General features: G+C 37.6%; 1 protein-coding gene across 1 annotated transcript in view; it reads right to left on the bottom strand.

The window, feature by feature from the left end:
* TENM1 (teneurin transmembrane protein 1) overlaps nucleotides 1-25788 on the bottom strand; it is an 854513-nt gene that overhangs the window by 76808 nt on the left and 751917 nt on the right. Inside the window, exons 22-23 of the mRNA XM_058441351.1 lie at nucleotides 18976-19131; nucleotides 1643-1797 (exon numbers count right to left, since the gene is read on the bottom strand). Coding sequence (XP_058297334.1) covers nucleotides 1643-1797; nucleotides 18976-19131 — 311 coding nt within the window. The remainder of the gene's footprint in view (nucleotides 1-1642; nucleotides 1798-18975; nucleotides 19132-25788) is intronic.

The following is a 25788-nucleotide window of genomic DNA, read 5'->3' on the forward strand; positions in this document are numbered from 1 at the left end:
AATGGAACAGAACAGAGCCCTCAGAAATAATACCACACATCTACAACTATCTGATCTTTGACAAACCTGACAAAAACAAGAAATGGGGAAAGAATTCCCTATTTAACAAATGGTGCTGAGAAAACTGGCTAGCCATATGTAGAAAGCTGAAACTGGATCCCTTCATTACACCTTATACAAAAATTAATTCAAGATGGATTAAAGACTTACATGTTAGACCTAAAACCATAAAAAGCCTACAAGAAAACCTAGGCAATACCATTCAGGACACAGGCATGGGCAAGGACTTCATGTCTAAAACAACAAAAGCCAAAATTGACAAACGGGATCTAATTACACTAAAGAGCTTCTGCACAGCAAAAGAAACCACCATCAGAGTGAACAGGCAACCTACAGAATGGGAGAAAGTTTTTGCAACCTACTCATCTGACAAAGGGCTAATATCCAGAATCTACAATGAACTCAAACAAATTTACAAGAAAAAAACGAACAACCCCATCAAAAAGTGGGCAAAGGATATGAACTGACACTTCTCAAAAGAAGACATATATGCAGCCAACAGGCACATGAAAAAATGCTCATCATCACTGGCCATCAGAGAAATGCAAATCAAAACCACAATGAGATACCATCTCACACCAGTTAGAATGGCCATCATTAAAAAGTCAGGAAACAACAGGTGCTGGAGAGGATGTGGAGAAATAGGAACACTTTTACACTGTTGGTGGGACTGTAAACTGCTTCAACCATTGTGGAAGACAGTGTGGCGGTTCCTCAGGGATCTAGAACTAGAAATATCATTTGACCCAGCCATCCCATTACTGGGTATATACCCAAAGGATTATAAATCATGCTGCTATAAAGACACATGCACACGTATGTTTATTGTGGCACTATTCACAATAGCAAAGACCTGGAACCAACCCAAATGTTCAACAATGATAGACTGGATTAAGAAAATGTGGCACATATACACCACGGAATACTATGCAGCCATAAAAAATGAGTTCATATCCTTTGTAGGGACATGGATGAAGCTGGAAACCATCATTCTCAGCAAACTATCGCAAGGACAAAAAACCAAACACCGCATGTTCTCACTCATAGGTGGGAACTGAACAATGAGAACACTTGGACACAGGAAGGGGGACATCACTCACCGGGGCCTGTTGTGGGGTGGGGGGAGGGGGAGGGACAGCATTAGGAGATATACCTAATGCTAAATGACGAGTTAATGGGTGCAGCGCACCAACATGGCACATGTATACATATGTAACAAACCTGCATGTTGTGCACATGTACCCTAGAACTTAAAGTATAATAAAAAAAATAGAATTACATATCTTGGAAATATTCAATAAACGAGATTGGCCTTACCCTCTGATTAATTCAAGTTTGAGAGAACTTACTTAATTGTATGTCAATATTCTACCTGACATTACTTCCATCCTCGCTTACCATTTTCTCCCAACTAAGCTTTTCTAACGAGGAAAAAAGTAACTTACATAGAGAGAAACTTCTGCTATCTGGTGTTATAACAGATATACCAGGCCTCCATTCTACCTAATTTCTACATGAGAAAATTGTTATCCATTTCCATGAAGCCAAATGACGATAACACTTGAAAACCAGTGATGCCTACCTGAGTGATGTCCATTCCTGAGTCACAGCTCAGTGGTTGTGTGGAAGTCAGACCATTTGAGCCGATTACAGTTGTGATCACAGCATTCTCATCAATTTTGCGAATCATAGTCCCATCCACAAAGTAAATAAATCCATGCCTATCAACTGTGATGCCTGTTGGGAAAGAGCAAATGAGCATTAGTAGTCTATTGAACCACATTTGCACTAAGTTCTGTATTTTGAAAAAAGCCATAGCAATGGAAAGGCATTTTAAAGACATATAGATTCAGTTTTGCTCAGCACAGACAGGACAGTGATGGGAGAGGTTTTTTGGGGCATACATTGGCTTCTTTGTGTATTGAGAAGAAATGACAAAAAGTCACATGCGGAGGTAAAGCCAGGTCTAATAATTTTGTTTTTTCCAGTTTTAATTTTCCGCCCCCTTGATACTTGCTTGCCCCCACAAACAATAAAAAATCATCTTTAAGATAAATGGGAAAAGGCGGGGAGATCATGTATATTACATTTCTTTTAGGGTGCTAATGCACAGGCTGCTGCTTATTTTCATGATTGCATTAGGAAATAACTGACTTGAAAAGCATTACAATTATTTTCATCAATTCAGACTTTGTTAAAAGGGAGTTTGTAATAACTCTGATAAACCGGGCTGAGTTTTTTCTCCATATTATCTATTAAAAGGGGAGTTGGAGAGCAAAATTATAGTATCACAAAGGGAATGGCTAAGTTTCTAGAAAAGATAAAAGCTGATAAAATTTTCACAGCAGTTTTTACACACAGTGTTAATTACAGCCTGGTTTCTTAAAATTTTTATTATAATAGCGGTTAGAAGGCTTGGGTTCTAATACTGAACACTCCACTTACGACTAACGTGTGACTCTGATTGAATCATTCATTTGCAAATTTCAGACTCCTCTTTGGTAACACAGGGACAGGATCGTCTGCCTTACTTAGCTAAAGTGATCTACTGCTCTGGTTTGGCTGTAACAGAGGCAGAGCTCAGTTTTAAAACTAGGACATCCTTGACAAACCAGGATGAGCTGGTTACTCTATATCTAGGTTTTTTTTTTTTTTTTTTTTTTTGTACAATGGTGCAATCTCGGCTCACTGCAACCTCCGCCTCCCGGGTTCAAGTGATTATCCTGCTTCAGCCTCCCAAGTAGCTAGGATTATAGGAGCCCGCCAGCATACCTGGCTAATTTTTTGTATTTTTAGTAGAGACAGGGTTTCACCATGTTGGCCAGGCTGGTCTCGAACTGACCTCAGGTGATCCACCTGCCTCGGCCTCCCAAAGTGGTGGGATTACAGGCGTGAGATATCGGGCCTGGCCCTAGGTTGTTATATCATATGAAATAATACATATAAAAAGTATCAGATACACTTTAAGAACATATGGCTCTACTCCTATTTCCCTTGGTGCTTTTGACAGTGCTCTTGAAAATAACCACGTGGCATTTTTCAAAGTAGTCTACAATTTAGTCTTTTCCCCACTTCCCTTTATTTAGGTCTGGTGAAACTTATTGAATGGATGTTAAAGTCAGAATTTCTGTGCTAACAAGCATGTCCTTTTAACACAACACAACACACACACACACACACACACACACACACACACGAATTTTCTGGCAAAATGTGAACTCATCTAGAGTCATTTTATAAACTCAATAAACTGCTTTTAGATGAACTAATTCATTGGCAGGAAGTTAATATTAAGACTTGGCTTTATGGTATACTTTGATTAATCCTGATGTTTGATTAATCCTTAACATCTATAAAAGTTACAAATTCATTTTAATGTCCCTTGTATACTTCAAAAGTCATCTATGTTTTGGTGAGTTCTCCAAAGGAAACCAGCATGTCCAAACAAGGGAATTCCATGTCCATAAATCCCTTTATAATTTTTAGAGGTATAAGGACTCTTAAGGTGGTTTACAAAAAGACTTTTAAGACTGGGGCAAGTTAAATGATGATGGCATATGAACAATTATTTAACCTCCAGAACATTTTGGATGAGGATGAACCAAGGGGGAACTTCTGCCTGTTATTTTTGTGTTTTGCAACATCAATTTCTTGATTGCTTAAAATTTGGTGTGGTTTGTGGCAGACCTATTATTTAAAACCACCTTCTATGACCACTATATTAAATATCGCTGAGTATAAAATTTCAAATTTGGCTGTCGTAAGGGGATAGACTTATGGGGAAAGATCAAGACTCAAGACTCAAGTCTGGAGATGGAAAGACTGAGAGGAGATGTGCTCGATATGTACGAAATCATGAATCATTTACTAAACACTATGATTACTAAATCATAGTGAATGTCACCATGCCAGGCTCTGTGAGGGTATAAGGATAAAGAATCTGGTGATATTGAAACTAAGACTAAGAAGAATACTCTGGAACTTTAGTAAATTAAGGATATTAAAAATAAAATGAAGTATGGCTCTTATGAGGAGGTAGTCAACTTAGAGGATCTGATCCTCTAAAAATTTGAGCAGGTTCGCAAAAGGTATAGAGAAAGAAATGTATTCTTAACTAGTATATGTGGGAAGGTCTTTACATCTCTTTGCTGATATCAGGGAGGACAATTCTTTTCCTTGACTACCACACTTCTCATCCCATCAGAGTGCAAAGTTTAGGCTGATCCAGGGAGGATAATCTGGGACTTTACATAGTTTTCTTACTTTTACTTTTTGTGAAGATCTAAACACTGTGAACTTCTTTGTCTGTTCATGTCAGCTGAGCCCCACAGACGAGTGCCCTTTGAAATAAGTCTAGGCTTATTAAATACTCACTATTTGCCTGCAGGGCTTATTCTGCTGACAGTTTGTAGAATATTTTCCTTTCATATATTTGTGTAGCAACATCTTTTATCATGGTCCAAATTCCAAACATACTTCTTTTTCCTTGAGAAGCTTTAATTAACTTTGATTGGGTTACACTCATGTTTGGAGTTGAAAAAGAAATAGTAGAAAAGGCTTTGAGGAAACTATGTGATAGGTGCTTCATAAATGTACCGAGGCATATTTTATATGTACATATTTTCCTCTCATTTGCCTTTCCTTACCAACCAATCAACCAACCAACACATAAATTCCCCAAACAACAATTTTGCAACCTCTTTGCTGGTGAAGTTTAAGGGGTATTTAATTTTCACTGAGGGTAAAAATCAAATTGGAAACCCCAGGCATGAAAAAGAGAATAATATTTGTCCATCATTTGAGGAGGTTTCCCCTCCCATAATGCTTATTGTTATAACCCGGGGATAGTGATGATGCTGTAGATATATTACTGCTTGTCAGAATGAGTGAAAGGAGGTGACACATTCCCAGTATATATTTTAAGCTTTATTCTTTGGAGATGGGCATGTGAGTGATTTCAGATCACATAAAGCCATCTGGGGCTAGCAAGATCTACAGATTCAATTTACTTTCCAATTTTGATATTGTTGTGCCCAGATCTCCAAAACTTGGTAACCAATGTTGTGGGCATAATTTGTTCCAACGGTCATGTTCATTGATGTGCTCACTGACAGCATTTTCATTAGCACTTAAACAATCAAAGGTACATTCTCTGGATGAGAAAAGATTTAAAGACTTAAACTGTACTAAGAAAACCACTTCCAGGTTTAAAAACTTTGAACCAGAATTCATTTTCTTTTTCAAAGCAAGTAAAAATATAGAGATCCCTGATATTACCACAAGGTTAGGCAGTGATGCAAGGCAGGTGGAGGTGAAAGTGGGAAGAAAACACACAATAGCTTGAGTCCCCTCAGTCTAAATTTGAATTTAAAAATCCCCCTGCACCAAGGAAAACATTGGCCTCAGATGCCCAGACAGCATGTTTAGCTTGGAGCACATTTTTACATTTGGGAGAAAATAAATAAATCCTTGTAAATTAGTGCATATAATGAAAGCACTGACAGACCATAACCTGGAAGTGTGAATGGTGCTGTCTCCATTCATCAGCATTAAGCCCTAACAAGCTCTTTCTATGGAGAGACCTGCTCATAAATAAAGCGCATCTTGTAAAAAAATTATTCAGAACATCCCATGCAAAGTAGGGGATATTATATAATATCTGAACTGCAGGCTCTTTTCTCTGTGAAGCAGTGCTCTGTTTGAAACAGCTGCAAATTATAGGTGAAATTATTTGACTTCTTCCCTTGTCTTATTATCCTCCAATGAATACATACTATAATTCTTAAGAAGACAATTGCCTAAAGCTGGGGCAGCCTGGATAGTTACTTATAAATTTATCACCTGTGAGGGGAAAAAGATGCTACTGATCAATACTGAAGGAACAGGGGCATCCTGATGTAATCACTGAGAGTCCAGATGTGGTGCTTAATAGCCTGGAAATAGTAGCTAAAATCCCAAATTAGATAACAGTGAAGATCAGAGTTTTTGGCTGTGTAGAACGCCAATTTCAAATGTTGGCAGAAGGCATCTCTGTACTTAATTTTTTAAAATTACAGCTGTTGAGGCCACCTACATATTTATTATTTCTATATAAAAAAAGAAACATCTTTCAGAATATAAGCTTTGGAAAGCAGTCATAACATTCTCTTCATCTATAGCCCTAGCAACAAGAAAACTGAAATACTGGATGTTTTTCTGCCACAATCTGCTGTTTAATTTTATCAGACAAAGATAAATGGTTAAATCAACTTCCAGGGAAATTCCTAAGCCTAATATGGTGTCAGCTCAATCTCCAATACTGAGAGTGCTGAATTGTGTAACTGATTCAAAAATGTTCTTTTAGTCAAAGAGAATTTTTCTTTGTTCATGTGCATTCCAATTCTCTGAAAATTGGTACAATATGTGTGGTATATATGGAAACTCTACTAGGCAGAAAAGTCCATTCTTCAACCCATCTGACTACTGTCCACTTAATTACCCTCTGGGATCAGAAAGGTCCAAGTTACTTATGCATAATAAGCCTGTTAAGTTTTCTCACTATGTAGCCACTAAATGGAGCTTCTAGAACTTGGAGGGTTTACAGATTTCCGTGTGTCACTAGAGGTTGGAAGGAGGCAGAGCTTAATGACCAGCTGAGATGATTTCACTTTGTGGTTAACAATGGCATCAGGATTTCTCCAGTAGGAGACACTAATAAACTCACTGTAATATTATATGACTAGTGAATAGTGAGTTATTTAATCAGATATTTTGTTTAATAAAATGTTCTAGTATATTCTACATAGTAAAGGTCAATTTCCAAAGAACATAAACACAAATTAAAAATGATAAGCATTCAAACTAATATTCTGCTGACTGGAATGTCTTCTTTTGATTACTCAAAAGGCACTTCAAAAGGTTTCATAGTCATTATAAAGAACAATAAACTTGTGGGCTAGTTAACCAAGAATTCTGATTGAGGAAAAGACAGACGACACCAGCGTTTGGCATTTGTCTTGTCTTCAGCTCCTTCTGATCCTCTCAAAGCTTTAGACTTCAGCTTTGCCATAAGGCAAAGTGAATGGACAGCCCTTTTAAATCCACCGACCACTATTTTTCTTAAAGCTTACTGAGAAAAATGTTTTTCTGTTTACTCATTAACTTATTCAAGATTTATTTTGCACCCTCTATGCGTGAGGCACTGTCCTAGGCAATGGGAGTACAGGAGACTATAAAACAGACACGGCATTGCTCTTAGAAAGCCTGGAAACTGGTAGAGGGAGACAGAGAAGTAACCAGGCAATTGCAATGCCATTAGATAAGCACTAGTTTGGGGCAAGTCCAAGGTGCCATGGGAGCATCCTTGGGGGACGGGCTGGGGAAATGAAAGTCACAAGTGATTTCTCAGACTTAAGTGATAGGTAAGCTGAAATCTGAAGAACCATGTTGAATTCTAGATGAGCCTAGTATGCATGAAATCCAGGTAAACACCACTGAAAATCTATGAAAGATGACTGATATTACTAAACAATAATCATTTCCATTTGCCGAGAATGCTATGATATTCCAGGTACTGTGCTGGATTCCTTACATAGATTTTCTCATTTAATCCTCACAACAGCCTTGTCGAGTAGGTACTAATGTAATTTTTTAGATGAGGAAATGGAATTGCAGAGAGGTGGAGTGACTAACTCTAGGTTACATACCTAGAAACTGCTAGTTTAAAGCAATGGGGAAAGGACTCCCTATTCAGTAAATGGTGCTACGATAACTGGCTAGCCATATGCAGAAGATTGGAACTGGACCCCTTCGTTATACCATTTACAAAAATTAATTCAAGATGGATTAAAGACTTAAAAGTAAAACCCAAAACTATAAAAACCCTGGAAGAAAACCTAGGCAATACCGCTCCAGACATAGGCATGGGCAAAGATTTCATAACGAAGACACCGAAAGCAATTGCAACAAAAGCAAAAATTGACAAATGATCTTCTGTACAGCAAAAGAAATTATCAACAGAGTACATAGGCAACCTACAGAATGGGAGAAAATTTTTGCAAAGTATGAATCTGACAAAGGTCTAATATCCAGCATCTATAAGGAACTTAAACAAATTTACAAGAAAATAAACAAACAACCTCGTTAATAAGTGGGCAAAGGACATGAACAAACACCTCTCAAAAGAAGATATACATGTGGCCAACAAGCATATGAAAAAAAAGCTCAGCGTCACTCATCATTACAGAAATGCAACTCAAAACCACAATGAGATACCATCTCACACAAGTCAGATTGGCTATTATTAAAAGTCAAAAAATAACAGATGCTGGCAAGGTTGTGGAGTAAAAGGAACGCTTATACACTGTTGGTAGGAGTGTAAATTAGTTCAACCATTGTGGAAGACAGTGTGGTGATTCCTTAAAGACCTAAAGACAGAAATACCATTCGACCCAGCAGTCCCCTTACTGGGTATATACTCAAAGGAATATAAATCATTCTATTATAAAGACACATGCACGTGTATGTTCATTGCAGCACTGTTCACAGTAGCAAAGACATGGAATCAACCTAAATGCCCATCACTGATAGACTGTATAAGAAAATGTGGTACATATACACCACGGAATACTATGAATCCATAAAAAGGAATGAGATCATGTCTTTTGTAGGGACATGGATAGAGCTGGAGGTCATTATCCTTAGCAAACTAATACAGGAACAGAAAACCAAATACCACATGTTCTCACTTATAAGTGGGATCTAAATGATGGGAACACATAGACACATAGAGGGGAACAACACACACTGGGGCCTATCAGATAGTGGAGGATAGGAGGAGGGAGAGGATCAGAAAAAATAACTAATGGATACTAAGCTTAATACCTGGGTGATGAAATAATCTGCACAACAAACCCCTATGACACATGTTTACCTATGTAATAAACCTGTACATGTACCCCTGAACTTAAAGTAGAAGTTGAAAAAAAAAAAAAGAAAATGCTAGTTTAACACAAGTTTGTCTGAGTTTAATGCCCATTCTCTTAACCACTATGCCATGTAGCTTAAATGAGGTTATCAATTGCTTTACCACAGGGATGGGGTACAGACTGGCTTAAGAAGGTTCAGAAACTCCATGAAATTATCCACAAAATGTTTTGTGTATGGGTATTATCATGGGGAGAGAGTCCATTGGTTTTGTTAGATTGTCAAAAGGATCTCTGACCCATCCCAAAAATTGTTAAGAATTCTTGTATTCCTATAGATCTCTTAGACTTCTTCAGAATTATTCTTCAAAGGTATTCTGTGGCTTCATCTTCTCAGAGCTGATGAGTTTCAAGAAAGTACTCAAGAGCTTCCATGTGGTGGGGAGTTCGGTAACTTTACTATTATCATATGAATTACCACCTAAAAAGGAGACCCCATGTAATGGGATATCAACTCACCTAGGTCAAAACAGCTTTTATTAAAAAAGATAGGGAATAATGAATGCTGGTGAGGATGTGGAGAAAGGGGAATCCTCATATATTGTTGATGGGAATGTAAATTAGTATAGCCACTATAAAAAATGGAATGAAGGTCCCTCAGAAAACTAAAAATAGAACTATCATATGATCTAGCAATTCCACTATTATTACTGGGTATATATAGAAAATAACGGAAATCAGTATATCAAAGGGATATCTACACTCCCGTGTTTATTGCAGCACTATTCACAACAGCCAAAATATGAAATCAACTAAGTACCCATCAATAGATGAATGGATAAGGAAAATGTGGCACATATACACAATAGGATATTATTCAGCCATAAAAAGAAGGAAATTTTATCATTTGCAGCAACATGGATGGAACTAGAGGTCATTATGTTGAGTGAAATAAGTCAAGCACAGAAACACAAATATCACATGTTGTCATTGATATGTGGGAGCTATAAAAGAGAGTAGATTAGTGGTTACCGGAGGCTGGGAAGGGTAGGGGAGGATGAAGAGAGGTTGATTAATGGGTATAAATATGCACTATGATAGAAGAAATAAGAACTAGTGTTTGATAAATCAGTAGAGTGATATAGGTTACAATAATCCATTGTATATTTCAAAATATCTAGAAGAGAATAATTTGAATGTTTCTAGCATAAAGACAAGACAACTATTTAAGGTGTTGAATATCCTAATTATACTAATTTGATATTTACAAATTATACAAATGTATGAAATGATCACACATAGCTCCCAAATATATATATATGTATCAATTAAAATTAATAAGGTCGTTTCATTTTCAGTATGGCAGAGACAATGCTATGTGTTGATGTCATCCCGTTTCTCTTTCTTTCTGAGAACAGAGTTAGATTACGTTTCTCAGCCTCCTTTCCGGTTAGGTGTGGGCAGAAGTAATGTATGCGACTTCTAGGCCTGATCCTTAATGAAATATCTACTGAGTTTCTCTATGGATTACTATCTTCCACTGTAGGCTGGCTGCATGCAGACCATCCAGTAGAGGACTCCAAGGCCTAAGGCATTGAGGAATCACTAGATGGAAGAAGGCTGGTTCCTTGAATCACTGCTCGGAGCAGAGATTCTTCCACTCCCCAGGCAACCCATATTAAATTGTGATGTAAGAATGAAATAAGTTACTATTTTTGTTAAGCTATTGAGATATTGTGTGTGTGTGTGTGTGTGTGTGTGTGTGTGTGTTTAATATGGTTGTTAGCTTGGCCCGAGTATTAACATTCAGCAACCCAAATCCTATTCACCTTTTAAGGCTTTTATAGGATGTTTCCCTTTCATGAATCTTTCCCTGCAAACTCCAGTTCATCGTGGTCTCTCTGTTTTCTAACCCACAGAAGCTGTTATTTATTTATTTATTTGTTAATGTGAATTCTCCGATCATGATCTGTGTAGGTAATAAGTTCCCTGAGGACAGGAACTGGACTTTAGAATTAGTTTTTATATCTCAAATAATTCAGTGCACTTGGGCACAAATGTTCAATAAATCTTCCTGATTTACAGGACTAAATTTCCATGCATTTATACTGAAACATATCTACCTTGAACAAAATTAAGCATGCCAGGAGGTCAAGAACCGCATATGAATTTCTCTAGAAATGAGCTTAGAAAGGATGCAGTGACAATGTCTTTCTCTAAAGTCCTTTAAGAGGAATACAGTCCCCTATCGATTAGTGACGATTGGAATACGGGAAAAGTGGGGTTGACAACCAAGAGCAAACAGACAAAGGACCATGGATCAAATTAACTGCAAACAAATGTGATCCATGTGGATAGCTACAATGAATAGCTCATGACACCGCTCCCCCCACCACACACACAAATCCAGTTGTCCTGTCAATATAACTTTGTTTGTGATCTTGTGATCTCTTCCGACCTTACCATGTTAGGAGTTCTGAAGAAACAGAAGTGCCTCAGGATTTTTTCAGGCTGATTTTTCTTACAGAATAGCTGTAGGACTTTGGATAATGCATCTGACCACTCAGAGTCTTGATTTCCTAACTTATATACTACCTACTACACAAGGTAAAATGGTGTGAAGCTCACAAGAGCCAATGAAATGAAAGGACTTTGAAGAAGATAAAATATGGTGGTGCTAAGTGGTATCTTAATTGCCTAGTTATTGCTATAATTCTTTCTGACAGTGACTTTTCTAAGCCTAGAATCACAGTCAAAAATTTCCACACAGGCCCTGCTTGAACACTTTAGGCTTTTCTGTGTTCTGTAAATAAGATTTAAGTCCATGGAGCATTATGTAACCCTTGTCAGTAGGAGAGCACCCTATGTTAGATTCACCATAGAGACAAGTCAGTAGTTGAAAACAGTTTTGTTAGCTCAGGGGAAATACTACACTATTAAATTATTGGTTTAAAAGCCTTCAAGCTTTTATAAGATGGTTAAAGTTTTCATACACAGAATCAAATAAATAAGGTTCCATGCCGTGCAACTCGCTAAGGAAGACCCTTGGCCAAGGTGGTGGTAATGTCTCAACATTTAACAGTGAAACCAGACACTGATAATAATGTGATTTATTTTTCTTTGCTTTATAGAGGTTGGTGTGTGTGTGTGTGTGTGTGTGTGTGTGTGTATACAGAGACAGAGACAGAGAGAGAGAGAGAGAGAGAGAGAGAGAGAGATTGGGGTAAGTAGATGGTGCTAGTTCAAGTTGAAATGCACGTCTTGTTTTATTTTTGTGTTAGAGTTCCCACTCAAAAGATGCCTGCAGGCTGAGATTTAAGGGTTCTCAGTATATATGGGCTAAGATAAATGAGGTTTACTAAATCTGAGCTGCTTATTTTACACCTCCCCCTTTAGAAATTCCTCAAACATCAAGCAACGATATCTGAGACACTACTCAGATACATTTGAAAGAACTGTCTCTGTCATCCTAAGGAAGGAAACTGCCACACAAGAACCTTAGTGAACAATTAGCCCTTGGAAGGAAAGTTCATTTATTGCCCGTGGACCAGCAAAAAACTAATTGCAGTTGTTGCACTCTAGGGAAAATGAGTCTATCTCAAGGTATGTGAATGACCAAGAGGTTCTAATATAAAAAGCAAACTAAGTATACCTTGTCCCGAATACTCAGTAAAAGCAGGATATGAGGAATTAAGCCAATAGTGCTCACTATTCACAAAAGTGGAGTAACTCAAGAATTAAAATTTCTTTAGGATAATGATTTGCACGTAGTGCCCATTCAAAAACAACACAGAGGGCCCATTTAAAATTCTCCCTGCATCCGTATGTCTTGACTAATGAAGCTAGTGCTAGAAGAGAAGTTCGCCAAGTCAGGAGTGGTAGACAGTCATTTGCAAAAGGTAAGGCAGGGTAATGAGCACTGTGTGAATACACATTTTAAACCTTTTAAGTGGAGGTTCAAGAGACGTTTAGGAGAACTGATTTGGGCTCAATCAAGAATATATGAATATAACAACAGCATACACACACAGACACAGGCACAAGTATGATAGCGGAACAACAAGCGAAAAATAGTCAAAGCAGTTGTTTAATGAGATAAACAACTTCTTTTACTGTTTTTACCTTTCCACACTCTCACCTATAAGTGTGACAATCTGTGGGCACAAGAACGTGACGTTGAGAGGCATTTGAAATGCTGGGATGTTTTGTTCAAAGGGGGCTGGTGACTTCCTTAGCCTTGTCTTGATTGAGATTGGAGTTTCCAAGGCCATTTCCCTGTCTATTTTCCTCTAAACTCAAATACCCAGACAAGTTCATCAGAGTGATGAGAGGTGGAGGAAAGAGTCTGGCGCAGAAGCCAGAAGATCCAGTTGTGAGACTGTGACTTTAACAAATTTAAACAGTCTCCCAGTCCTCAGGTTTTGCCTTTGTTTAATGGTGAGTAGAAAAGCTGAGCTGCTCATGTCAGTGGATGACTGTAAAGACCATATAAAATAACTTCTATGTGTGAAATCTTTCTGAAAGGTCAACACAAGTGATGTTAGTATTTATTTATGTTTTGGTTTTATTACTTATTTATAGAGACAGGGTGTTGCTCTGTCGCCCAGGCTGGAGTGCTGTGGCATGATCACAACTCACTGCAGCCTCGAACTCCTGGGCTCCCGACATCATTTCCCCTCAGCCTCTCTAATAGCTGGGACCACAGGTGCATGCCACCACACCTGGCAAATTAAAACAATTTTTTTTGTAGATATGGGGTCTCACTATGTTGACCAGGCTGATCTTGAACTCCTGGGCTTAAGTGATCCTCCTATCTTGACCTCCCAAAGTTTTGGGATTACAGGCCTGAGCCACCGTGCCCCATCTTATTTATGCCTTATCTTTGATCTCTTATTTCTTTTGGAGTTCACTTAACCCATCAGAAATAGAGGTTAGAATCTAGTTCCTAGTTCTTTTTTACCTTTGTGTCCTGTCCTTTTTCAGATTCCTTCCTTTTTCTCCACTTCTTCCCTGTTCTCATTTTTCCCCTTTTTTTCTCTCCAAACCTCAATCAGCTCTCCAGTCTGTGAATCCCTGTGGTATTTGAAGTTTATACACGCAACCTAATCCTGTATTTTAGTCTTCTCTAATGAGTCCTCCCATGTCTCCCCAGTGAGATAATATTCCACTCAAGGGCAGGGACCATATCTTCTTAGTTTACTTATGATTTCCAAATTTGTTGCTTGAAAAACGTAACAAAACAATAAAGCTCAGTGAATGTGGTTCTTTTTCTAACAAGATATACCAGGGGCATGATGTGGATGTGCTAGAGTAGCTAAAACCAGTGGGAATCTTACGAATAGTAAGGTGGGGCCATTGACACTAGTGTGTTGTTGACATCAGTAAAATAAATATATTTAAAGTATTAATTAAGATAATGGCATCTCTGGATTCCTGTCTGATAACCAGTAAGTTTGTGCTGCAACAAGAGACGGTTGTGGTGTTTGACTATAGCATTTAGCATAGTTCCTGCCATACAAGACTACTTTATATATATAAACATACTTCATATGTTCATTAAATAGATGATTAAGGTCTATTTTAGAAACATAACAATTTGAGCAATTTAAAAAATGAGTAATTAATAACAGGCAGTGACTCTGATAAAGGAAGTAAAACAAAACAAAACTGAGTTGTATGAAAATACTTCCAGATGCCATTGTTACAACTACAATGATTCATTCCTTAATTCAACAGCTCAAACATCTCCAGCATTTCCAGGAACTAGGAAGATATCATTTTAAGGCCAATGCGGAAGCAAGTGGTTTCGGTCATTTGTAAATTGGCTAGTATTTTTTTTTAACATTCAATAATAGATTATTTGAATAATGTCATGCTGTTAAAATTAGATCAGATATACTTGGGAAAAAGTGCCCAGCATTAGTAAGAAAAGTACAATGGAAAGAAACATTTTAGGGTGCTAACTGTTGATCTGTGGTTTCTCAAAATTTCAAGTATAACAAGTGAAAATCAGAAGATTTCAAAGTAACCCTTCTTCTGTCCACTCTCCCTGGAAATGTCCCCAGTTTTACTACTCTGGGAAAGGTGAGATCTTGCCCCAAGTCATTAAATAGGGCTCTGGTAGTAGGCCTGCCTGCAGTTCTGATTTTACTTTGTTCAAGAGAACACAGAGAAAGGATTATGAAAACCAATATAGGTAAGCTTAGCAGAATCTATTCTGATGGATTTTGGCTTGGGGAGGGACAAAGCAGACCTATCAATCTATTACTATGGCTTCAATTTCCTTGGGTTAGAGATGCTTTCCAAAATGAGAAATAATTCCTGCCCACTAAGAGAAATTACCACTGTAGTCAGCTTCCTTTCCTGAGTAAATACAGGTAAAATGGGGCACCTACCCACCTTCCTTTTCCCCCAAACCCATTAACTGTTTCCCCCAAACGCAGTCTAATAAGCTTTTTGAAAATTGTGTTTCCCCCAAACACAGTCTAATAAGCTTTTTGAAAAGTCAAATGGAATAGCTAGTAAATGAAACTGGAAGAAAAATAGAGCAAATAACACTGGGGCTTCCTGGCTAGGCTTTGATATTTGAGGCTTGAAGATAACCTCACATTTGAGTTATTAAGCCTGTGATTCCTCAGGGGGAAACTTTAAATGGGCCAGAACTCACTCCCAAGGGAACAGTGACTTTCTTTGGGCAACGATAAAGCTGACTCATTATATGGAGGCTCTCTCAGGAAGTTCACTGTCAGCCATTTAGGAAACTCCACATATGGGCACATACTAGAGGTGCTGATGTGATGATCTCTACAGCTAATGGAAGAGCTTCAAAACTGATCTGTTCAGAAAATAATGGATTAATGCAGGGGTCCTTGATGACCCTGCTCCAAGGCCAAAACTGGTGTGTGTTCTCATATGTTGGTACCTGTGCCTTACAGGATGTTAAATATTTTGACCATCATTTCTATAGGAGTGAAAGTCTTATTTAAAACAAAACAAAACAAATCACTTTTTGAAATGGAATAGTCAGGTATACATTTGTAGGTTGATTTCTAAACCCTATTTTTTTTTTTGTTTTGAGACAGTCTCACTCTGTCACCCAGGCTGCAGTGCAGTGGTGCAATCTCGGCTCACCGCAACCTCTGCCTCCCAGGTTCGAGTGATTCTTCTGCCTCAGCCTCCCGAGTAGCTAGGATTACAGGCACACGCCACCATTCCCGGCTAATTTTTGTATTTTTAGTAGAGATGCAGTTTCACTGCGTTGGCCAGGCTGGTCTCTAACTCCTGACCTCAAGTGATCCGCCTGCCTCAGCCTCCCAAAGTGCTGATATTTCTAAACCCTACTTCTGACTTAAAATGTTTCAAAATTAGGAAATATTTCAAATGGTTAGAAAAGTCAGAAAATAATACTACAGATCATGCATCCACCACCAAAATTTAATAGATGTTATCATTTGCTTCATATATCTCTTTTTTTTTCTTTTTGAGTTGGAGTCTCTCTCTGTCACCCAGGCTGGAGTACAGTGGCGTGATCTTGGCTCACTGCAACCTCCACCTCCCGGGTTCAAGAGACTCTCCTGCCTCAGCCTCTTGAGTAGCTGGGATTACAGGCACCCACCACCACGCCTGGCTAATTCATTTTTATTTTTAGTAGAGATGGGGTTTCATCATGTTGGCCAGGCTGGTCTCGAACTCCTGACCTTGTAATCCGCCCGCCTCGGCCTCCCAAAGTGCTGGGATTACAGGCATGAGCCACCGCGCCCAGCACATATCTCTTTCTTAAAAAGGAAATGATATGGATATAGCCAATCCCATCTCCTTATCCCTATCCTCTTTTTCCTTCCTTCTCCAGAGGTAACTACTGTCCTGAAGTTAGTGTGTATCATTCCCATGCATGTTTTCATAAATTATCTACATATGTGTATATATCCATGAATAATATATAGTATTGTCTTTGTGCTTTAAAAATTTATGTAGGAGATGGATGACAGTGATGGCTAAACAATAATGTGAATGTACTTAATGCCTCAGAACTGTACATATAATAAAACAGTAAATATTGTTATGTATATTTTACCACAATAAAAACACGTAAATTATATTACACCTTATGTATCCTTTTGCAGTTTTCTCTTTAATCCATGCAACATTATATTTTTGACTATTAATGGTTTTACATGTAGATCTAGCTCATTCATTTTTACTGTTGTATAAATGTTCCATCATTTGACCAACCCCCTGTTAATGGATTATTAGGTTGTTTCTATTTTTTATACTATAGTTAATATCATAGCACGTCTTATGCATGTGTGTACTTGTGACTGTCCATACACTTTTCTTCAGTCAAACACCCTCTAGCTCATCTCTCAGACGTTGCAATTTTTCCCCTTTAGTTGAACAATGAATTCTCCAAGTAAACAGAATTAAATTAGGGCTGTGTCTGTACAATCAATGAAATCTGAAAGAAGAAAATTTGAATACAGTCAAAGAATTTTGAAAACAAAATGTTTATTACAAATCTTGAAAATAATCTACTTAATAATAATTATTAGCTTAAAAAAGTATTTTAATGCTTATCCTCTTTCTCATCATCACACTTTATTCAGTACTTAATCTGTGCCAGGCACTGTTTAACCCATCTTGTGTCATTTCATCCTCTATAAACCCATAATGAAGGTAGGTACTATCTCCATTTTACAGATGACAAAACAGTGGCTCAAAGATGGATTCAAAATAAATTTGAACCCATTTTTATCTGTACTATTCCAAAGTCCCTGGTTTTAACCACTGCAAACACTTCCTAAGTTTTCCAAATTTCACAGGGCTCAAATTGGAGAGGCACATGGTATGATTTAAGGGTCACTAAAAAGTCTGCCCACCTGCCTTAAATACGTTATATCTTTATGACAGGAAGAGTCTTCCAGCTGGACACAAACTCTAGAGATGTTAAGAAGATATATTGTTAAATCTGACCATATGAAGTTAGAAAATTCTATAGGGTTAAAAAAAGAGAAAAAAACGACAAGCTTGGAAAAATATTTGGAACACATATGAAAGACGAAGGGATGTTTTTCTTAATTTCCAGAACAGAAAGGACAACAGCTCAGTAGAAAAATTGGAAGAGGATATGAAAGTGAATTTACCAAAAAAGAAATACAAATGGTCACAACAGATATGAAATGAGACTCAAATTCATTGATAATTAAAGGAATGAAAATTAAAGTTACAAGCTACAAGACACCATTTCCCGTTGATCAGATGGGCATACATTAGGAGGTTTATATTGAGAGCTGCTGAGGGTATTGCAGACTGGCACTCTGATACACTATTAGTGTAAATGTGTTCAATCTTTTGGGAGGACAATTTGGCAATATCTACTACTGCTAAAAATTAACCCTATGTATATACTCACAAAAGTGCTCCAAAATATATGAACCAGGCTATTCATTGCAGCACTGTAATAATAAAAGATTAAAAACAAGCAACAAGTATATCAAGAGGCAACTGGCTTAATATGTTATGGTGTATCCATATGTTATAATATCGTGCAGCTCTTAAAAACAAAGAGGTAGATATGTACCTGCTTTTATGGAAAGATCTTCAAGACATATTATTAAATAAAAGAAGCAGGGTGAGGAGTAATCTATATGGTATGGCTTCCTTTTATGTAAGGGAAAAATATTTGTACAGGTCTGGAAGGAATCTCAAAAGCCTGTTAAAATTGGTTATCTTTACAGAGAGAGACCTGGGTATGTGTGTTTGTGGCAAAGAAGCCTGAAATTTCTTTTGTATCTTTCTATACAGTTTGAACTATCAAACCATAGACATTTATTACTTTTACATTTTTATGTTTCCATGTCAAGAGTGCTTATCTAGACGGTAGGATTGTGGGCCTTTTAAATTTTTCTTCTTTCTCCTACTCTTTAAAAAAAATAAGTGTAATTTAAATATCTTTTACTACTGGCCTGCCAGGATTCCTTCAAGGTCTTCCATTTAGGTTTCTTCCTTGACTTACGGTATTGCCCCATCAGCAGGTCTCCTGTAACATGCTCAGGTGGGAGTAACCCATTGTCAACCATCAGTACTATGACACTCCTTCTTGGAGAGCTGTCATCTATGAAAACAGAGAGCTGAGTCCTCAGAAATCGGGCCATAGGACAAGACAGGGTGTCTTGATTAAAGATTAAAAACAAGCAACCAGTATATCAAGAGGCAACTGGCTTAATATGTTATGGTGTATCCATATGTGATAATATCGTGCAGCTCTTAAAAACAAAGAGGTAGATATGTACATGCTTTTATGGAAAGATCTTCAAGACATATTATTAAATAAAAGAAGCAGGGTGAGGAGTAATCTATATGGTATACACACCCTTTGTATTTACAGGGTGTGTATGTGAGAAAATAACATACATGTATTTTTAAGAAAAATACAGAAGTTGCATTTTATTTCATAACTAGACATCAACTCAAAAAATAATATCTGGTCTTTTGTTGAATTATAATAAATGCTCAGAAAATTAAAGAGAAGAAAATAAAAGTCACTTATAATTACTTATGCCCTTATGTAGCAATTATCATTGCTAACATTTACATATACTCCCTTTCAAACTTTCTCTATATAGATAAATATATGATATATAGTAATATATAATATATAGTAATATATAATATATAGTAATATATAATATATAATTATATAATATATAATATATAGTAATTTATAATATAAATTATAGAATATATAATATATAGTAATATATAATATATAATTATATAATATGTAATATATATATTACCCTTACATCCTTACAGATGAGGCAGCATACAGTACACACAGCTTTGTGTCCTGAACTTTTCATTGAATGCTATTTTGTGAATATCTTCTTTATACCTGCAGGGGTGTACCAAGGTTTGGGGGGAGCGGGTGGGAGTGGTTGGTTCTGGGTGTAGAGAGTAAGGGGAAGGGCATTTTCTGTTGAAATCTTAAAAAACAATAATAAACCTGGTGAATAGTAGGTCTGCTTTAACTATCAACATTCGCTGGAAATTCCAAATAATGTCAGGGATAAAATACTTCTTCCACTGTCGCATCCCCCTTTACTATGCCACTTATACCCACCCAGTTCTGATTAGGGAAGACAGGAGACAAAAAGGTGGATTTCTATCTAGGAGAGATAGACTGAGGGCTGCCACAAGGGGCTCAGAGTTAGCCAGGGTGTCACTGAAAGATGGGATGAAGAGGAGACATTTCAAACATCCCCTATTTTCTGCTTAGATCTGTCCAGCTTAGATAACTTTTAAACACATGCTTGATGTAAAAAAAAAAAAAAAAAAAAAAAAGCAGCTGACTATGAGGTACTCCTGGTTGTTTTTTTTCCAAACAAAAAAAAACCCAGAAGCTGTCTTTATGTTGCATATAACTTATGTCATTAATGATGCGGTTGTAAGTGCCCTGAGTAGTGACATCTATAAACCCTGGGCTGAAGTGGCCAAAATTGCAATCAATTGTTCAATTATAAAATAAAAAAATGAACTCCCTCACTCTATTTCCAGCTGCGTTTTAGCCTGCGACAGTGTTAAATTCATGGATTTCCAAAGAAATCTTAGTTTGCTGCATGTTGTTTGAATTTTACGCTATACAACTACTAATTTATCCAGTATTTCTGGAGGATCAATGAAGCTAAAATGATCTTTTATGACTCTGCTAGTGTAGAGTGAATATTCTGGATTCCCTAGGAAGTCAACACACTGTAGACTTCAGATTCCTTCAAAAATCAGCAAAGCATGCTAGACTCACCAGGAAATGACTTCCCAATTCCTTTAATTTTATAGTCAGCTCCATGCATTTGGTAATCGTGAAATTACTGGACCATCTTGTATTGATGGTGGAGTAATATGGAGCCATGATCAAAGTTCAACTCTAATACAGCTTTATGTTTTAGAATCTTAAAAACAAACATTTTGCATGGAAAGAAATGTCCTAATTAACTTCTGAAGAATTTGTACATTAAAACATCTTACCCTGCTGGAGAAGACTGATAAAGCAAACGTACTACCTTTTGCTGAAGAGAAACTGTATTTAGAAGGAACTTGCTATTCTCATAAAACTTTTAATAGGAAGAAGTGAATCAAATTTCTTAATTACCATTTTATGGTTGGTAAAAGGGCAAATTACATGCCATCCATTTCTAAACTTCTAAATGTCTCTGGTGCTTTTAATTAAAGCTGCCACCTAGAAACTACTAAAGCAATTTTACACAATTAGTTATTTATAGGTTACCATAATACACCACTCAAAATATGATTTAAGTGATTTGCAGCCTCTTAGTGTGTGATCTCTGTCACTTTTTTGGCAGGGGTGGGGAGGACTCTTCTTTTTCATCAGCTGAGGCAGATAAGAAAAGTGTGACATTGAGGAGCTGTGATAGGGAAGCAAAGTTATTTTGGCTAGCGATTTAAATAAAAAGAGGAACCAGAATTCCAAGCTGTCAGTCTTTGCATGTAGGCATCCAAGTTTCATTCTAGACAATACTGCGGAGATGAAGTAAATCAGTGCTATTCCTTCACCTCTTCCCACTTTGCCGCTATTCTGCCATATACCTAGCACCACACTTCTCCATGCTACCTTCAGTGGTTCCCACCTAGGCTTGTCCTTCTCAGGTGATCTTGTCAATCCAAACATATCCATCTTCTGCTCCATTCCCTCCAGGCCCCCATAAAGTGTTTTAATGAAGAATTAATATGCTGCTCTCCTAGACAATTCCCTGTACCACGTACTAAGTTCACATCTGAAGAAAATCCTTATGGAATGAATTTAATTGTGAAATAGTACGCTGCTAAGAGAATTACTTTAGTTAGATGGGCCTTGTGGGGCTCCCCCAAATATAACATGTACAAGGAACTAACACTAGAATTGCTGCATCTCAAGGTGAGGCGGGGTCGGCTAGTCAAATCACATACAACATGTGAATTCCATCCTACCTTGACTCTTGCTTCTTCTGTGGCACCCATCCTACCTAGAAATTATCAAGTCTCAGATTGACCTACAAGGACATAATGTTTCCTTCCTTCCAAAGTAACTTATTCCACATATGGGTCACTATTATAATTATTATTACTATAGCAACAAAACAGCAAGACTGATCATAACAGTAGGTAATACTGTTATGTAATACAGTAACATACTTTATGCTGGGTGTCACACTAGGCAATTTACGTACATTATCCAACAACCCCGTTGTGTAGGCACTATTACTAGTTTTCCAACTTTACAGATGAGGAATCTGAAGCTCAAGGAAGTTAGGTGACTTGCCTAAGGTTAAACATTTAATTAGCAGTGGATCTGGGATTTGCCTCCATTTCTGTTTGACTCCAAAACCTGAAAAATTATCTACCATGGTATCTGGCCTCTAAAATATTACGTCTGTGTTTGCTAGAATCTGACGCACACATGAAAATTAAGACAAATGCAGAAGAAAAAGTCATTTAATAATGCATCTGTGGCTTTATAAAAATTGAAAAAACTTAATATAGGTCTTCCAACCATGGATGCTACCTAGACCAAACAGGCAATGAGCCAAGGCTAGATGGAAGTGCCTTCCTTTTGTCTGACTTCTCTCATCGACAGCTTACGGCCGGAAGGTCCTCAAGTTCCAGTTGCTGACATAATCTAAGGCCAAAATCTTTTGACTACCCTAAGCAGATGCATTAGATGAATTGTGCATAAAAAACAGGTTAAGCTCTAATTCTGGTTGCATAATAGGCACTAACTCTTCTGTTACAGTTACAGTAAGCTGAGAGACCAATAACAGTGTTTGAGACAGAAACCCCCCCTAAATGAAAATGGCACAAGGTCATTGAAGGAGAAAGAACAAATATTTTGCCTGAATTTTAAGGCTTTATCAAACATATTCTTTTCAAGATGTTTCTGATTCTAAAACAAGGTTGTTGGAGTAAAATTCTCATAAGAAATGTCTTGAAACTGGGCTAGGAATTTGGCCATGGGTGGTAGAATGCTGTCTTACCCAGAAGGAAGACTTCAGTAAGTGCCTCTCCCAAACCTTTCCCACTTACATCCTCATTTTAAGTAGAACAGATCCACTTCTCTGAGAACACGGAGGCTATCAGGATGAAGAATCATCACTCTTCTAGCTTCTCCTACCTACAAACTGATCCTCATCCCTATACCCTACCCATAATTGCTTCAGTCTCCCCTCCTATTCTAGGCCTACTTCCTACCAGTTTCCTCCATGCTTTGATTTATTCCCCGTCTTCTTTATCTTTCCATTGACTGATAAGCATTGCCACATCTCCCCTTATAGAAAAAGCCTTCCTGAGTTCATTGGCCTCCCACGATTTATCACTCCATCTCTCACATTCGAGCTTCTCAGAAGAGTGATCTTCACCAGTGATATTTATTTTCTCATCTCTCATGGGCTCATCAAATGACTAAAATCTGGCTTCCACCTCTACCACCATCCAAACCACCAACGGTAGGGTCACCAATGAACTCCTCATTGCCTAATGCAATAGCTACAAATGTGTGACACCTGATACTGTTTTTCACACCTCCTTGAAATTAACTACTCTCTGGCTTCCTGGACAGTGTGCTCTTTTGGTCCACCACCTTTTTTTCTGAAGGTTTCTGCTCTGTTTCCTTCATTAGATCCCCTTCCATTGCCAATCTTTTTTTTTTTTTTTTTTTATACTTTAAGCTCTAGGGTACATGTGCACAATGTGCAGGTTTGTTACATATGTATACATGTGCCATGTTGGTGTGCTGCACCCATTAACTAGTCATTTAGCATTAGGTATATCTCCTAATGCTGTCCCTCCCCCCTCCCCCCACCCCACAACATCCATTGCCAATCTTATACAGGTGAGTACTCCCTGTCATTTATTTGCCCCAGTTTTGCTCCAGCACATTTACTACCCTGTCGCCAACATTATCAAAACCGTATGCACAAGGTGGACATCTCTCCTGCTTCAAATCCTTTCCCTATAGGACAGAATTCAAACTTCCTTTTCTTGCTTCCGCCCTCCCTTTCCTATTACTCTCCGATATTCTTACTCTAAGAATACTGAATTATTTGCAGTTTCCTAAATATTCCATTCTTTTTATCCATGCTATGGCTTACCCGTAATTTTGTTGAGGGATGTCCCTAGTGTCAATCTAAATGGCTTTGTTACCAAGATGGATCATATGCTAAAGGAATTTAGGAAAAACCATACCACTTCCATTGAACAGGAGAACCAAAAGAACATTCTACGTCTGTTTCTTTACTACACTGTCTCCCTCATAGACACCAGTGACATCAGCAAAAAGTCACTGATTATAGCCTTAGCATCTTTCCGTTAACCCCAAATATAACTTTTCACAATAGCATGCAGATGCTAGGAGAATGAGTAGGGCTTCAGAATGCACTGCAGCTAGACCTGATAGGGACAAAAACAGATTGTTTGTGTCTAGACTTTATTATTCCCAGATTTCTTAATTTCCAATAAAGTTAAGATGAATCCTGTAAGGTTAGTGTCATGTATACCCTAAAAACACTTTTGGAAGCCGTCAAGATTTAAGGATCATTTCCTTCCTATGGAACAGCTCAGAGGCTGTTTGCACTTGTCTGGATATTGCCTAAGTTCTGCTCCTGCTGAGTTCTGAGGTCAGTTTGCCTGAAGATGTACATGAAAATAGAGATATAACCCTTGGTGAGGTCCAAGAGAACCAAATTAAGTCACTGATTAATTTCATCCTGTCCAGTCACTCCTTCACCTTCTGTATCTACTTTAAAAAATAAATGCATCCAGCTTGTCACAAATTTTATTTTATATCCCCACCTAGTACCATTTCACATTCTGCTTAAGTACTTGGTCATCTATTACATGACTCATTAGTTTGAGTTCTCTGTAGAATTAAAGAAAGTTGCAGTAAAAATAATAAATGGAACCTAAGTTTCAACTACATCATCCATGCATGTTTTAAAAGCATCTTTCAAAGTCAATTCAAACTCATATACAATGCCAGGGATTAGTACTCCATCAACCTCTTTTCTAAACTTTTTTTCTTTGTCCCATTACATTGAAGTATTGATGAGTAAAATGGCAAATGTTTCTCTTTATTGGGATTCAGATCAAAGTGCATAAAACTGGATCAGATAAAGACTTCCTCCCAGGAGAAGTACCCAGAGGCTATCATATGAAATTCTATTTGGGGACGCTTCCATTTTTCCTTCAAACAAAATTTGCAGTTACTACTGTAGTCAAGAAATTTAATAAAATGAAGGTTTCCTGCCTGTGTCCCTTAAGGAAAATTTGGTGAAGTTTCTAATTACAGAATCTTCCAAAGAGAAGTGACAAGGTTTCCTGGAGATTTATTTGAATAATTACATTTACAGAGTATGTAAATGCTATCTATGTAGTGCACTATGGGTACACTACTAGGTCAGAAAAATCTGAGAAATGGTTTTAATAGGAAAAGGAAACTAGACTAAAAGTTATTTATCTTGTAAATAAAAATATTTTGTTCCCACTGAATACATGTCCTCAGATTGAAAAGCATTTTTTTTTCCCCAATATTTCCATCCTTCCCAGAGATCATGGATTTTAGCAGAAAGGCAGACAGTGTGGTATGGTGAAGTAAAGTGTGGCCGAGGTGGGCGGATCACGAGGTCAGGAGTTCGAGAACAGCTTGACCAACATGGTGAAACCCCGTCTCTACTAAAAATACAAAAATTAGCCAGGCGTCGTGGCCCACACATGTAATCTTAGCTACTCAGGATGCTGAGCCTGGGAGACGGAGGTTGCAGTGAACCAAGATTGTACCACT

Source organism: Hylobates moloch, unplaced genomic scaffold (assembly GCF_009828535.3).
Source record: "Hylobates moloch isolate HMO894 unplaced genomic scaffold, HMol_V3 SCAFFOLD_7, whole genome shotgun sequence".
In the NCBI taxonomy this organism is placed as follows: domain Eukaryota; kingdom Metazoa; phylum Chordata; class Mammalia; order Primates; family Hylobatidae; genus Hylobates; species Hylobates moloch.